General features: G+C 43.0%; 1 protein-coding gene and 1 pseudogene across 1 annotated transcript in view; one reads left to right on the top strand and one right to left on the bottom strand.

Moving 5' to 3' along the window:
* LOC109922779 (ephrin type-B receptor 2) overlaps window positions 1–17,324 on the bottom strand; it is a 383,441-nt gene that overhangs the window by 136,971 nt on the left and 229,146 nt on the right. The window contains exon 5 of the mRNA XM_048614910.1: window positions 4,504–4,659. Within this exon, the coding sequence (XP_048470867.1) occupies window positions 4,504–4,659 (156 nt within the window). The remainder of the gene's footprint in view (window positions 1–4,503; window positions 4,660–17,324) is intronic.
* LOC109921026 lies at window positions 14,417–17,096 on the top strand (annotated as a pseudogene).

Raw genomic sequence — 17,324 nt, 5'->3', positions numbered from 1 at the left:
CTGTCTGTCCAATGCAATGTTTGTTGCAGTCATTGCATTGAATTTTGTATATTACGTTGGTTTTGTCCATAGTGGGTAAAGGGTCTTTGGTTCAAGTTAGCAGTTGGTGTAGGATTGACATGGGTTTGTGTGCTACTCCGATGCTCAATGGTCGTAGGAGTCTTGTGGTCAGTTCGGATATGTTCTCGATGTATGGTAGCATGATGAGTGTGTTAAGGCACGCAGCATCTTACTGTTGTTGTTTGTGTGATAGGCATTGTCGGATCCAATTGTTCGGGTATCTGTTGTCCTTAAATACTTGGTGGAGATACTCTTCTTTCTGGCATAGTTCCGGTTTGCTACAGTGTGTTGTCGCTCATTTAAACAGTGTTTTCACACAACTTCGTTTGTGGGTGTTGGGGTGGTTACTGTTGAAATTCTTGGTCAGTGTATGTGGCTTTACTGTGTACCTTCGTCAGGAATTCCCCATTGGCCCTGCGTTCTACCATGATGTCCAGAAACGGGAGCTGTTCGTTCTTTTCCTCTTCCCTGGTGAATTTGATGCCGGTGAGAGTGTTGTTTATTAGTTAGTGTGTCTCCTCTAGTTTGGTCCATTTGATGATGATGAAAGTGTTGGATCCATAGTTTGGGTTGGATTTGTATTGGGTTTTGGGTTGGATCCAAACTATGGATCCGACACATGGACAACACTTTCGTCATCAAACCTAACACATTTATCACGCTACCATACATCAAGAACATATCCAAACTGACTACAAGACTCCTACGACCATTGGGCATCAGAGTAGCACACAAACTACGCCTACTGCTAACTCGAACCAAAGATCCTTTACCCACTATGGACAGAGCCAACGTAGTGGTAGTGGACGGAAAATATTCAACATGGTGTTCAGTTATGAATGGTGTACCACAAGGATTTGTTCTGGGTCCTCTTCTATTTGTGACTTTTGTAAATGATTTGGATGTAGGAGTGGAAGGGTGGATTAGTAAGTTCGCAGACGATACGAAGGTGGGTCGAGTTGTGGATAGTGTGGAGGGCTGTTCTAGGTTACAAAGGGACATTGATAGGATGCAGAGCTGGGCTGAGAAATGGCAGATGGAGTTTAACCCTGAAAAGTGTGAAGTGATTCAATTTGGAAGGACAAATTTGAAAGCAGAATACAGGGTTAACGGAAAGATTCTTGGCAGTGTGGAGGAGCAGAGGGATCTTGGGCTTCATGTCCACAGTTCCCTGAAAGCTGCCGCCCAGGTGGATAGAGTTGTTGAGAAGGCATATGGTGTGTTAGCTTTCATTAATAGAGGGATTGAGTTCAAGAGCCGTGAAGTTATGCTCCAGCTATACAAAACCCTGGTTCGGCCACATCTGGAGTATTGTGTCCAGTTCTGGTCGCCTCATTACAGGAAAGATGTGGAAGCGTCGGAAAAGGTACAGAGGAGATTTACCAGGATGTTGCCTGGAATGGAGGGAAGGTCTTACGAGGAAAAGTTGAGAGAGCTAGGGCTTTTCTCTTTAGAACGACGAAGGATGAGAGGTGACTTGATAGAGGTGTACAAAATGATCAGAGGTATAGATAGAGTGGACAGCCAGAGACTTTTTCCTAGGGTGGAGATAGCTATTACGAGGGGGCATATTTTAAAGTGAGTGGAGGTAGATATAGGGGAGATGTCAGAGGTAGGTTCTTTACTCAAAGGTAGGGGTATGGAATGCATTGCCGGAGAGGGTAGTGGAGTCGGCCTCATTAGGGGCATTTAAGCTGCTATTAGATAGGCATATGGATAATAGTATAAGGTAGGGGTGGAGGTTAGATAGACCTTAGGATTAGGGTAAAAGTTCGGCACAACATCGTGAGCTGAAGGGCCTGTACTGTGCTGTGCTGTTCTATGTTCTATATACAAAATTCCATGCAAGGACTGTGACAAACATTGCATTGGACAGACAGGAGGAAAACTGTCCACAAAAGCACATGAACACCAACTAGCAACAAAAAGACACGACCAATACTCACTCATCTCCATTCACACGGATAAGGAGAACCACCAGCTCAGTTGGGACAACACCAGGATCCTAGGACAGGCCAAACAGAGACAAGCACGGAAATTCCCAGGGGCCTGGTTCTCCACCAAGAAGGTCATCAACAGACACATGGAACTAGACTCTATATATACATCACTGCGAAGGAAAACCGGAAATGAGGTAATCAAATCCAATGGATCATAGAGTTTAAATACCAGGTGGGAAAACACAACAGCGCTTCATTGGAGGCTGCACTGATGATGTTACCCACCAGGGTAATGAAATGTCTGCGAACTAAAGAACCAGCTCGGCGAGCCAACCAACCACAGCATCCAAAACCCGAGCTACAAATCTACTCAAGAGCCTTAGAAACGTAAAATTATACAATGGCTACATCAGAGAAAGAGGCCATTTAGCCCATCATGTCTACGCTAGCTCTCTACAAGAGTCATTCACATGATCCTGGTCCCATGCCCTTTATACATGGCTGTAAGTATTTCCTCCTCAGATAATGATCCAAATCTTTTGGAAAAATACTATTTACCTGCCCACCCCACATTCTTAGCAATGCAATTTCAGATCCTAGCCACTCACTGTCTAAAAATACATCAACTTTTCTTATTTTGTCAATACTTCTTCCACATTACTTCTTCATTCAGTATCCTCTACTGGGGTTCTTGATCCTTCCATCAATTGCCACAACTTCTCCCTTGCTCCAAGCTCTACTGATTTTGAACACCTCTCTTAAATCAAGAGACAGATAGACAAATGGAGAAATAGCCATGAGAGAAATGGAAAGTTGGTCACAGGAGCAAGGATGAAGGCAGTCTCAGCGGCAAACTGGGTGAAGCAATGTAAGTGATGGGAGAGTCATGTCCTACTGCATTTCCAGTACAAGTGCTTCATGGAATCATAGAAAGCCTACTGTGCGGAAATAGGCTATTTGGTCCAACAAGTCCACACTGACTTTCTGAAGATCATCCCACTCAGACTCATCACACCCCCTTCCCCTATCCCTGTAACCCTGCATTTCCCATGGCCAATCCACCTAACCTGCGCATCTTTGGACTATGGGAGGAAACCAGAGCACCTGGAGGAAACCCACACAGACAATGAGGAGAACATGCAAACTCCACACAGACAGTCATTCGATGATGGATTTGAACCCAGGTCCCTGGTGCTGTAAGGCAGCAGTGCTGACCACTGTGCCACCATGCCACCCCGTGCTTCTTTATATGTGTAAAGTTTGTTTCAGTTCTATTGGAAAATTTGCACTATAAAAGCAAGAAAGACAGAAATTAATATTGAATCATTGACGACCTCAATGTAGGTTACAGATAATGAACTTTTGAAATGTTATCACTGCTGTAATGATTGCATGACTTAGCGGAACTCACCAACCAAACCATAAAGCTCCCAGAAACAGCAATATGGTATTGACATCTAAGTTATTTGGTTTTAGGGATAAATCTTGGCCAGGGCACTGAGGATAGTTCTCTTGATATTGAAAATAAAGCCATTGGATATTTTCCTATCCACTTGTAAGCACAGATCGTTTAATATCTCATCTGAAAGATGCTCAGGAAACAAAAAAGGAAGAAACCAATTACTAAAAACAAAACGAGGAGCTTGGGTATTTTATTATGTTACAAGTAAAAATGCAAGTTGTTGTTGTGGATTCCAGAAAAATAGTGCTGAATTTGTCCTTCTAGAGTCAGAGGTCTACAGCACAAAAAAAAGCCCTTCGACCCATTGCATTTGCACCAAAAACAACTACCTAACTATTCTTATCCAATTTTCTAGCATATGTGTCAGCCTTCTATGCGTTGACTTCATAAACACACAAAATATTTTGTAAGTGTTATGAGGGTTTCTGCCTCTACCACCCTTTCAGGCAGTGAGTTCTAGATTTCCACCACCATCTGGTGGGAAAGGTTTTTCCTCACATCTTCTCTAAAACACCTGCCCCTACCTTAAATCTATACCCCTGTTCAGTGATACCTTCATCAAGAGGAAATCTTTCCTCATGTCTAACCTGTTCATGCCCCTCAATTTTATACATGTCAATCATGTCCTCTCTCAGTATCCTCTTCTCTAAATAAAAGAACTCCAATCTATCCAATCTCTCTTCCAATTTGAAACTCTGGCCCAGGAAACATCCTGGTAAATCTCCTTTGCATCCTCTCCAGTGCTGTCACATCCCTCCTATAATTCCAGAGTTGCACACAATACGCTAACTGTGGCCCAACCAATGTTTTATAGAGTTCCAACGTAATCTCCCTGCTTGAACTCTGTGCCATTGACTAACAAAAGGAAGTATACTGTATACCTTCTTAACCACTTTATCTACCTGTCCTGATACCTTAAGGGGCTGGTACACATGCATATCAAGGTCCCCAAGTGATCCTATCTGCAGCACTATGTCTGCCCTTGTTTGCAACACTAAGTGTCAAGACTACAAGCAGGAACATTGTTGATGGTAAACTTACTTGTGCAAGGCATATCTGATGGGTCGTTGTCTGCCCGATAGTATTTATTCCTGCAAATACAGTTTGTGGCACCTTCAGATGTAGTTCTGCTATTGATTGGACAGCTCAAACAGGGTTCTTCTCCTTGGTTTGGTTTAAATGATCCAGATGGACAACCTATTATACAAAGAAGAACACAAGACCAGAGTTCAGAGTGTGAGCAAGTGGGAAGTGCGAACAAACATGGTGAGTCTTAGGCTGTAATTCTATTGTATTGGATCTCTTTGATGGCCATAAAAGGCTAAGCATAGGAACTTAGACAATTGTGGCTTTGAATAGTTACAATGAAAAAAATTCAATGTAAAGGTGTCAGACGCATTAGAACGAGGAACACCTGCAGATCAATTTGTGTTTAAATGTGTTTACAACTTAAATTTGTTGAACACGAATGAACTCAAAATCAAAATGAGGACAACTGAAAAACAAACAATCAACTCACAATCTGAATGAAAATCAAATAATTGCATTTTATTGGAACAATTTTGTATTCCTCGGATGAACATGTCAGTTTTAATTGTTTTGCCTTTGCATTTCCAAATGTTGTCACTGAAAGGTATATTCTGACGCAAATTCCCAAAGTAGCTTCACTGCAATTCATATTTGATATATCATTTGAATTAAATATATATGCTGGTTATCTAATTTGTCAACATGCAAACACTGTCTTTTCAAGCTAGATATTCCAAAGCTATTTTCCATTCAATACCATGCATTCACAGTCAGATCTACCTGGACAATATAAAACATGTTCAGGTCCTAGTCTCCTCTGTCAAACCTATTAACTATTCCAGGATTATTCAATATTATAAGAATAAGCTCTAGCATCTTCTTTCTACGGTAAACCACCTTAAACCTAACTCGTCTACTGAATTCTCTATCACTGTAACTCAGACTATCTGATCAAGTGGCTCTGCCACATCTTTCCATTTCCTTAACCCACCTGGACAAACTTCCTCTAAATTTTTCTATTACTCCAAAACAACCATTCGTCCACTGCACCCCTCTTCCCCACACCCCCAACAAATAGCCTGGACCTGTACCTTTCTCCAGTTTATACAATCTATGCTTCGTATTCTCTTCAAATTTATTTGTTATCCTTTGTTATTTGTTATTTACATAAATGTTCTGGATGTGAATTTATAAGGTATGATTAGTAAGTTTGGAGATGATACAAAATTAGGAGGTATCATTGATAGTGAAGAAGGTTATCAAAAATTACACAGGGATCTTGATCAGATGGGGAAGTGGGCTGAGGATTGGCAAATGCAATTCAGTACAGATAAGTGTGAGGTGTACTTTGGAAGATCAAACCAAGGTAGGACTTATACAGTAAATGGGAAGGTCCTGAGGAGTGTTGTGGAACAGAAGATCCGAGGAGTACAAGTACATAGTTCATTGAAAGCGGCGTCACAGTTAGACAGGGTCGTGAAGGTCATTTAGGATGCTGGCCTTCATTGGTCAAGGAATTGAGTATAGGAGTTGGGATGTTATATTACAGTTGCATAAGTCATTGGTGAGGCCTCACTTGGAGTATTGTGTACAATTTTGGTCATCCTGTTTTAGGAAAAGGATAGTTAAACTGGGAAGTGTGCAAAGAAGAGCGGCCAGGACAAGTAGGCCTGAGTTATAGGGAGAGATTGGTCAGAATGACCAGAGAAAGGGTAGGGCCGATCAAGGATTGTAAAGGGAATTTGTGCACAGAGCCTAAGAGATAGGAGAGGTCCTTAATGAATACTTTTCTTCAGTATTCACAACTGAAAGGGACCTAGTTGTAAAGGAGGACGTTGTGAAACAGGCAGGTAGGCTAGACGAAGTTGATGTTAGTAAAGATGATGTGTTAGGAATTCTGAGGGAGTTGAAGATAGATAAGTCCCCCGGGCCTGATGGGATTTATCCAAGGATTCTATGGGAAGCGAGGGACGAGATCGCAGGGCCTTTGGCAATGATCTTTTCATCCTCACTGTCCACGGATATAGTGCCGGAAGATTGGAAAGAGGCAAACTTCATTCCCTTGTTCAAAAACGGGAATAAGGATAACCCCTGAAATTACAGGCCAGTTAGTCTTACATCAGTGGTGGGCAAATTATTGGAAAGGGCTCTGAGAGATAGGATTTATGATCACTTGGAAAGGCACAGTTTGATTCGTGATAGTCAGCATGGATTTGTGAAGGGTAGATCATGCCTCACAAACCTTATTGAATTCTTTGAAGAGGTGACCAAACACGTGGATGAAGGTAGAGCAGTAGATGCAGTATACATGGATTTAAGTAAGGTGTTTGATAAGGTTCACCATGGTAGGCCCATGCAGAAACTAAGGAGGCATGGGATAGGGGGAAATGTGGCAGATTGGATTCAGAATTGGCTGACCCTTAGAAGACAAAGGGTGGTAGTGGACGGAAAATATTCAACATGGTGCTCAGTTACGAATGGTGTACCACAAGGATCTGTTCTGGGTCCTCTTCTATTTGTGAGTTTTGTAAACGATTCGGATGAAGGAGTGGAAGGGTGGATTAGCACGTTCGCGGACGATACGAAGGTGGTTCGCATTGTGGACAGTGCGGAGGGCTGTTCTAAGTTACAAAGGGACATTGATAGGATGCAGAGCTGGGCTGCGAAGTGGCAGATGGAGTTTAACCCTGAAAAGTGTAAACTGATTCATTTTGGAAGGAAATACTTGAAAGCAGAATACAGGGTTAACGGAAAGATTCTTGGAAGTGTGGAGGAGCAGAAGGATCTTGGGCTTCATGTCCACAGTTCCCTGAGAGCTGCCACCCAGGTGGATAGAGTTGTTAAGAAGGCATATGGTGTGTTAGCTTTCATTAATAGAGGGATTGAGTTCAAGAGCCGTGAAGTTATGCTCCAGCTATACAAAACCCTGGTTCGGCCACATCTGGAGTATTGTGTCCAGTTCTGGTCGCCTCATTACAGGAAAGATGTGGAAGCGTTGGAAAAGGTGCAGAGGAGATTTACCAGGATGTTGCCTGGAATGGAGGGAAAGTCTTACAAGGAAAGGTTGAGAGAGCTAGGGCTTTTCTCTTTAGAACGACGAAGGATGAGAGGTGACTTGATAGAGGCGTACAAAATGATCAGAGGAATAGATAGAGTAGACAGCCAGAGACTTTTTCCTCGGGTGGAGGTAGTTATTACGAGGGGGCATAGATTTAAAGTGAGTGGAGGTAGATATAGGGGAGACGTCAGTGGTAGGTTCTTTACTCAGAGAGCGGTCGGGGCGTGGAATGCATTGCCGGAGAGGGTAGTGGATTCGGCCTCATTAGGGGCATTTAAGCTGCTACTAGCTAGGCATATGGATGATAGTATAAGGTAGGGGTGGAGGTTAGGACCTTACGATTAGGGTAAAAGTTCGGCACAACATCGTGGGCCGAAGGGCCTGTACTGTTCTATGTTCTAAACAACAATAAGCCCAGCACTGACCCCTGAGGCACACTACTAGTCACAGGCCTCCAGTCCGACAAGCATCCTTCCAGTGTTACTCTCTGTTTCCTACCATCAAACCAATTGTGTCTCCAATTTGCCAGCTCTCCCTGGATTCCATGTGACCTAATCTTCCGGAGCAGCCTACCATGTGGAACCTTATCAAAGGCCATACTGAAATCCAAATAGATTATGTTTACCGCCCTGCCGTCATCAACCTTCCTGGTCAATTTATCAAAGAACTCTAACAAATTTTGTGAGGCATGATCTCCCACGCACAAAACCATGCTGACTACTTCTAATCATACCCTGTCTTTCCAAACACATGTGTATCTTATCCCTCAGAGTCTTCTCAAGTAATTTACCTACCACAGATGTTGAGCTTACTGGTCTATAATTCCCAGGTTTTTCTTTGCAGCCCTCCTTGAACAAGGACAGAACATTTGCTACCCTCCAGTCTTCTAGGACTTCACCTGTGGCTAATGATGATGCAAAAATATCAGCCAGGGCCCCTGGAATTTGTTCCCTAGCCTCCCGCAGTGTTTTTTGATATGTCTGGTCAGGACCAGGAGATTTATCCACCTTCGTACATTCTAATACTTCCAACACCTCCTGTACTGTGATAGGGACTGTCCCTAAGATATCACCACTAACTTCCCCAAGTTCCCAAGTCCTCAAGTATTTCTCCACGGTAAACATAGAGGAGAAGTATTTATTGAGGATCTCACCCACCTCTTGTGGTTCCACACATGTGTCCACTTTGGGCCTTGAGGGGTCCTATTGTCTCTCTAGTTATTCTTTTTCCTTTAACATACTTAAAGAAATTATTTGGATTCACTCTAATATTCTTAGCCAAAGCTATCTCATGCCCCCTTTTCGCCCTCCTGATTTCCTTCTTCAATAAACTCCTGTATCCCCTATTTACTTCCAGGGATTCCCTTGATTCCAGCTGCCTGCTCCTGAGCCATGCCTCCTTTTTTGTTCTGGTTAAAGCCTCAAAAGCTCTTGTCATCCAGGGTTCCCAACTCCTGCCTACCTTGCCCTTCACCCTCACAGGAACATGAAGATCTTGAACTCTAGCTATCACACGTTTAAAGGCCTCCTGCTTACCAAAGGTCCCTTTGCCTGCAAACAAACTACTCCAATCTACCCCTGTAAGCTCCATCAAAATTCACCTTGCCCCAATTTAGAACTTGTACCTGTGGACCAGTTTTGTCTTTTTCCTCTAGGGCTTCTGTTGTTTTGAGCTCTCATTATCTGCCCTAATCATCCCTTTTTCTCTTAACCCAGTACTGTATATCCCTTAATATCCAGGATCCACAGGATTTGATGGTCCCACCCTTTTTCTTTATTGAAACATGTTGGCCTTGTACTCTCCATATTTCTTCCTTGAATGCATCCCCTTGTTCTAAAACATATTTACCTGAAAGTGTCTGCTGTGAGTCCACTCTCAGACACTACCACTGTGCCACAAGAGCTGAAGTTTCAACCAAAACAGTTCCGTGGTTGATTGAAAACAACTGATACTTATAGGAGTCTGCATTTAAGAGCTGGCCCCTTGGTTATGGGCAATTGCATTGCCTTTTTAGTTATTTGAAACATCTTCTGTTCCGTTTTTGGTTGCACTTAAGCCCTCTGCTCCTTATCTTTGAGCATTCAGTGTGCAGGGGTGTGGGTAGCTCAGAAGACCTACTTGAAGGTCTGCTCCTGGACCTGCCCAGGCTGGCTATAAACAGGTCCAGGCAGTGGGCTGTGGAGGGGGTCATCTCTGCTGACTGCTTGCAGTCCATGGAGAACGAGCACGTGGTGTCCATTTTGATACCTTTAGAGACAGGTGGGCAACAGAGGGGATAGAGTGCTTTATTTCCTCCTCCAACTCCATTTTCATTTAGTCCCTTCCCTCTTTCCTACCTCCCCCTCACTTTTCATGGTTTGCATTGCCTATAACAGGCTTTGTATATGAACTTCAAATTTGGCTGCACAGGTGGTTGATAGTTAAAAACAAAACAAAAATCACAGCAATTTTGTGATGGGAAAGTGGGAAAGTGTGTAAGAGCGATGCCGGATATAAAGAGCTGAATTCTATTCAGTTGTGTGTGATTGCACTTCCAGATATAGAAAAAAAGACAGAATAATCACAAAAGTGGGGCAAGGAAGAGCTGGCCTCTTGTTACAGTTGTGTGTGATATTACATTTGGATATAAAAAAACAAAAGATTCAATTGGCTACACGGGTGATTTACTGGTGGCAGTTAATATTTAAAAACAAAAAAAAAAGTGACAATGATTTGGTGATGGGTAAGTTGTTTGGTTGTGTGCAAGAACACTTTCAGGTGTAAAAGAGAGAAACAGAAGCTCGACCCTTCAACTGGCTACATGGGTGATTTACTGGTTAATAGATAAAGATCAAAAAAATGTCACTGTAATTTGATGATAGAAATAAACCATTCAATTGTGTGTAAGAGAATTTCTGGATATTAAAAAAAGGAGCTGGTCCCTTTATGGAAAAAAAAGAACTTGGCTTCTTATCAGGTTTACTAACGTCCTTCAGAGAAGGTCTGGCCTTCATGGGATCTCTCAGAAATGCAGTTGACTCTTAACTGGCTTCTGAAATCAGTCAGTCAGTCAGTCATTCAATAAATACAAGAGCTGGTCCCTTCCAACTCCATCTTGATTTAGCCCACCCCTACCTTTGGTGATTTGTATTGTCCTTAAGCGGCTTTGCACATAACCGGTTGATGGTTGAAAAAAAATACCATGGGTGATTTGGTGAGGGCTAAAAATAAAGAGTTCAGTTATGTCTAATATGTTTCTAGATATGAAAAAATGAAAAGATACCACGGGTGATTTACTGGTGGTGGGTAATAGATGAAAACCCACCCAATAGTGGCAGTATTTTTGGGTGGGGAGTGGAATACATTCAATTGTGTGTATGCACTGTATTGTTGTTTTATTGCATTTTTGTGAATCAGGGAATTAGGTGAAAGCGGAAGGAGGTGATCAATCCCTTCTTTCTCTCATTGGAGAGTAGCTCTACTTTTTAATATCCAAGGCATAAGGGGAAAGAGAGGCCAACAGGCAAGAACAGGGACTAAGCAGGAAATAAAAATTGAGGCCTGGACACCTACCTGGAAGCCAAGAGACAGAGAGAGGAGCCATTGGGGAAAGGCTCTACAATCAGAAACAGTGAAAATAAAACAAAGTGGCATCACACGAAAAGTTGGGATTTCACTTGCTGGTAAGTATCTGTTAATTTGAATATTTATTCTAAATTTTAGTGTTCAGATTAAAGATAAATTGGAGAAATATTTTACAGGTTACAAACTAAAGACTAGTAAGAAATTTAAACATGCAAACTGAAAAATAAAATAATTTGGAGATGCAAGGTCAGGTGATATGTTCTGCCTACATGATGTGGGAGCTGTGGACCCTACTGTAGTTCATACTAACCATGTCCATAGCAAGTTTTGTTTGCTTGAGGAACTCTGGTTCAGTGCTGATGAGCTGGAGTCACATCAGGGAGTGACAGCGTTACCTGGATGCTGTGTTTCAGGAAGCAGTCACACTTTGTCGAATAAGTAGTTCAAATCTCGTCAGAGACATGAAATGTGTATAAGTGAGGCAGGTAAAGGGATCCTGAATTTAGCAATGGAGGAGCCTCAGCTCTGGACTTGTCCAACTGTATGAGGTATTTTCTCCCTGAGCGTAAGAGGAAAAGGACTATAAGGAAGATGGGCAAATTGATCAGTACAAGTGGCCATTCAAGCAGGGGAAGCAATTGAAAAGTGGTCGTGGTAATAGATTCTATAATTAAGGGGACAGGTATCATTCTTTGTAAACAGGATTGAGAGTTTGCATGGTGTATTGATGGCCTCGTGCCAAGTAAAGGACATCTCGAACATGGTCTATGTTGGGACCCAGGAATAGACAAGGGTATGCAAGAGATCCTGTCGGAGAAGTCAGGAATTAGGCACTAAAACTTGACCTCAAGGGTTATAATCTCTGGAGCAAGTAAACGTGTAGCAAAGGAGTGGTGCAGGAAGAGGGGCTCCATTTTGTAGGGCACTGGCATCAATATTGAGACAGGAAGGAACCATTGGGATGGAAGGAAGGAAGGAAGGAAGCCCATTGGGATGGGCTCTACCTGAACTGATCTGGGAGCAGGATCCTGGCGGACAGGCAAAAAAGGGTGGTCACAATGAATCAAAGAACCCCTACAGTGTGGAAACAGGCCCTTCGGCCCAACAAGTCCACACTGACCCTTGGAGCATCCCACCCAGACCAATCCCCCTTTAACCCACCTAAGCTACTCATCCCTGAACACTAAGGGCAATTCAGCATGGCCAGCCCACCTAACTTGCACATCTTTGGACAATGGGAGGAAACCGGAGCACCTGGAGGAAACCCACACAGACACGGGGAGAATGTGCAAACACCACACAGACAGTCGCCCGAGGGTGGAATTGAACCCAGGTATGGCGCTGTGAGGCAGCTGTGCTAACCACTGAGACACTGTGCTGCCCAAAATTAGTTAAAGGGAGTTGGGGGTGGGGTGGGAGAAAGGTATGCAGAGGTCTCAGAACAGGTTACTAAAGCTTCCAGAACAAGTAACAGGACAGAGAGTACAGAAAGAGTCAGGAATCTAACCTCAGGCACAGCAGATAAGGGGTCAACTACAAAATGGGGGCAGTTAATACAGGAAGAGGGTATTGTACTTAAATGTGCACAGTATGTGAAACAAGGTAAATGAGATTGAATGGCAGATTGAAATTGGCAGGTATGATGCTGTGGGCATCAGAGTGGCTGGATATTTAGTCCCCTTCCAAGGCAATGTGTCTAATCGAAAGGACAGGAATATGGGCAGAGGGGGCAGGGTCACTTGTTAGTAAGAAATGAAATTAAACAATAGCAAGAAATGATATAGAATTGGAAGGAGTAGAATCTATGTGGGTTGAGTTGAAGAACCACAATGGAAAAAAGATCCTGATGGGTGTTATGTACTGTCTCCTAGCAGTAGTCAGGATGTGGGGCAGAAAATACATGAGACAGAAAAGGCATGTAAGAATGGCAGTATTACAATAATCATGAGAGACTTTAAAATGCAGGTGACCTGGGAAAGTCATGTTGATAGCAGATAACAAGGAGAAGATTTTGAGGAATGTCTAAAATATGGTTTTTTGATTGGCCTGGGCCAATCATGATACATAATTCTGGATTTGGTGATGTGCAATTTGATTAAGGAACTTAAGGTGAAGGAACAAATGAATTGAATGAATTAGGTTTATTGTTACATGTACTCAAATTACAGTCTCTCTTCAAGGCCTCTCTGCAGTAGCCCAGCACAGGAGGCCTCCACATGGTCTGACAGCAGGTTGCTGTCATGCTCCGCATTGGATTGCTGAGGCCACTGCTGCCATGCTCCATACCAGGCCATTACCTCTGTTTCACATTGGGCTACTGGTTGTTGGCGTCCCCACTCCGGGCCACTAGTCCCTGGCCTCCCCGCTCTGGGCCACTGGTCACTAGTGTCCCCACTTCAGGCCACTGGTTGTTGGTGTCCATGATCCGGGCCGCTGGTCCCTTCCATTCACACTATGGGCCGCTGACTGCTGACCCCACTTCGGGAGCTGGGAAAGGGTGTCCAAGGCCAAGAGTCCGAGAAGACAGAAGAGAAGAAGAACACCGCAGAAAGGAGGAAAAGCGGGAGAAATAAAGAAAGGGCGCAGCAGATGAGGTCCAGCTGGAATATCCTGCTCCACCGCCATCTCACTGGAAGTAGAAGGGGAACCCCAAGGGGACAGTGACAACAAAATAATAGAAATCACCTTGCAGTTTGAGAGAGAGAAGCTGGAATCAGATTTAATAACATTACAATTAGAGATTGGCACAACGCGGTTTCATGGTGGCGTCATCATTGGTACAGGCAAAATAGCGCCAAAGAATGGTGACATAGTTCTGCGGCGGTGGCGCAGTGAAGGGACACAAGGCCGGTTGACCAATTCATGCTGATGTTGATCTCAGCTTCAGGTTGGATGAGCCTGGATCCAAACTCATGGCTAAGCACTTAAGAAGGACTGTAATGTTGAACTTTTGTTTCTTTATTTTTCAATCTTTAAACTTTATGTCTGGTTAATTTCTGTGTTTTAAGAAGGCGCCAGAGAGCAGCAACATTACAAAACACTTTTCACTGCATTTATAACAAATACACATGACAATTAATAAATAAAGTAAAAGGGAAAGTGAAATAAGGGTGGAGCTGGCCAAAGTTGGTTGGAAAGGAGGCCTAGCGGTGAAGAAAGTGACTTAAAAAACAAGGGGTAGAAGATGAAATATGAAAGTAAGCTAGTTTGTAATATAAAAGAAGATTTTTAAATATATAAAAGGTAAGAGAGAAGCAAGAATGGGTGTTTTACCACTGGAAAATTGAGGCTGGATAAGGAAGAATGGGGAGGAATGAAATGGTGGAGGAACCAAATAGGTACTGTGCAACACTTTTCACAGTGGAAGACAACTTCAAGACAGTCAGGGAACAGAGGTAAGTGTAATGGCAATCACTAAGGAGAAGATGCTGGGGAAGCTAAAATGTTTGAAGTTGGAAAAAATCACCCAAACTGGATGGACTACATCCCAGGGTTCTGAAGGAGATAGTTCAGAAGATTATGGAGGCATTGTTGGTGATCTTTCAGGATCACTGGAATCAGGGAGTCGCAGAGGACTCAGAGGCTAATGTTCAGGAAGGGTCAGAGGCAGAAGACAGGAAATTACAGGCCAGTTAGCCTGACCTCTTGCTAAGATTTTAAGATCTATTATTAAGGATGAGATTGTGGAGTACTTGGAAGTGCATGGTAAAATAGGGCTGAGTCAGCATGGCTTCATCAAGGGGAGGTCATGTTTTACAAATCTGTTAGAATTCTTTGAGGAGGCAACGAGCAAATTAAACAAAGGAGAGATAGTGGACTTGCTCTATTTCCTGGCATAGATAGAGGATTAGTTGATTGACAAAGACAGGGAATAGGGATAAAGGGTTCGTTTTTCAAGGTGGCAGCCAGTGACTAGTGGAATTTCACAGGGGTCAGCATTGGAATTATTCACATTATACATTCATGATTCAAATGAAGGAGCTGAGAGCACTGTTGCTAAATTTGCAAATGACACAAAGATAGATGAAGGGATAGGTAGTGTTGAGGAAGCAAGAAGTCTGCTGAAGGACTTGGACAGGCTAGGAACGTGGGCAAGGAAATGGCAAGTGGAATACAATGTGGGAAGTTGAGAGGTTATACATTTTAGTAGGAAGAATAGAAGTATAGACAATTTTCTAAATGGGGAAAGGCTTGAGAAATCTGAAGGCCAAAAGGACTTGGGAGTTCTAGTTCAAGATTCCCCCAAGGTTAACATCAGGTTCAGTTGACGGTCAGGAAGACGAATGCAATGTTAGCATTCATTTCAAGACGTCTAGAATACAACAGCAGAGATATACTGCTGAGGCTGTATAAGATTCTGGTCATACTGCATTTGGAATATCATGAGCAGTTTTGGACCCTGTGTCTATGAAAGGATGTTCTGGCCCTGGAGGAAGTCCAGAGGACTTCACAAGAATGATCCCAGGAAAGAAGGGCTTGTCATATGAGGAGCATAAATCTGTGCTTGATGAGGTTAGAGAAGATTGGGGGGTGGGGGTTGGGGGGGGTGGTTTCGTGGTGGAGAAATCTCACTGAAACTTACAGAATACTGAGAAGACTGCATTGACTGGATGTGGCAAAGATATTTCCACTCGTAAGGGAGACTAGGACCCAAGGGCACAACCACAGATTGAAGGGACAAACAATTAGAACTGAGTTGATTTCTTCAGCCAGAGGGTGGTGAATCTGTGGAATTCACTGCCACCTAAGGCTGTAGAGGTCAAGTTCTTAGAGCCATAATAGATAGGTTCTTGATTAATAAGAGAATCAAGGGTTACGGGAGAAGGCAAGGGGATGGGGTTGAGAAACATATCAGCCACGATTGAATGGTGGAGCAGACTCGATGGCCTAATTTTGCTCCTATATCTTATGGCCTTATGGTAAGAGCACTTCTGGCTATATGAAGAAAAGAGGGAAAAAAAGGAAGAGCTGAATTCCTTTTCCTTCCCCCCATTTTATTTAGCCCCCTCTCCCTACCCCTCCCTCACCTTTGATGTGTTGCCCTTAATGGGCTTTGCATGTAAAATTAATCAATCGGAAAACACTGTTGACTTACCGGTAGTGGTTAATACGTGAAAATTTGTCACAGATGATTTGATGGTGGGAAAACTTGTTTGGTTGGGATGATAGCATTTTTGGATGAATATGTGGAAAAAACAAGAGTTGTGCTTTGTGATTCTTATGGCATAGCAGTTGCGTTTCCAGCTCTGAGCCACAAGGCCTGGGTTCAAGTCCCAACCACTCCAGAGGTAGCTAATAACTTCTGTAACAGGTTGAATAGAAAATAGATGTTTTAAAAAAGCTGGGTTTTTGGCCTCCTCCCTTTACCCCTACACCTCCTTCTCCTTTCATGGTCTGTATTGCTATTGTGCGTATTTTGATTAATTGGAAACACAGGTGATATAGTGGTCGTGGACAATAGATGAAAATTACTACAGGCAATTTGGTGGCGTCAAAAAAAGCCATTTGTTTATGTGTGATAACACTTCCAGATTAAAAAAAAGCTGGTTTCTTCTGCCCTTGGTGGGCAGTGCTTGTAACTTGTTAAAAGTTTCTAAAAAGACTTGGCTTCTGCTGTTCTCCATCTTGGTATCAGAGTGGATAATCTAGCTGCCCCAGGCACTTTTGCGGTGCCCGGAAGACTGTGGTGCTAAACTGTGTTTATCGGCTATAAATTAGGCCTTTGAAACCAGAGACCACATAGTGCCCTCCTGAAATTTGAGGCGTTTATTGTTGCGATGAAACCGAATTTTACTTGGGCACGAGATATGCTTACAACTACAAAGCAAAGAACAACACTGACTCCTGGTGGTAAACCAAACAAGACTCATGTTCTTTGGGGTAAGGTGACCTGTGCTCATAGATAGCTTCAATAGTAACCTGCCTGCCTGCTCAAGCTATTGGGCACAGAATTCATGTAATGCTGTATCTATCAAGGATTTAAAACACAGCTGTGCATAAACTGACAATAAATAGTAAAATGTTTTCTTTTTAAAATGAGCCTGGATTCTTTCAATTTCTTAAACCAGAGAAAAGGAGCTAGGTTCTGTAGAGGGAGGTGGGCATCAGGGGTTTTGAACTACATTATTTTCCTGCAACTCCATTTTAAATCAATCCTCCTTCTCTTTACCTACCCTTCCCTTTTGTTATTGTTGCTTTGCCTCTGGTGGCA

This window comes from Rhincodon typus, chromosome 31 (assembly GCF_021869965.1).
Source record: "Rhincodon typus isolate 14 chromosome 31, sRhiTyp1.1, whole genome shotgun sequence".
In the NCBI taxonomy this organism is placed as follows: domain Eukaryota; kingdom Metazoa; phylum Chordata; class Chondrichthyes; order Orectolobiformes; family Rhincodontidae; genus Rhincodon; species Rhincodon typus.
The sequence above is the reverse complement of the archived record's forward strand: the minus strand, read 5'-3'. Positions and strand labels throughout refer to the sequence as shown.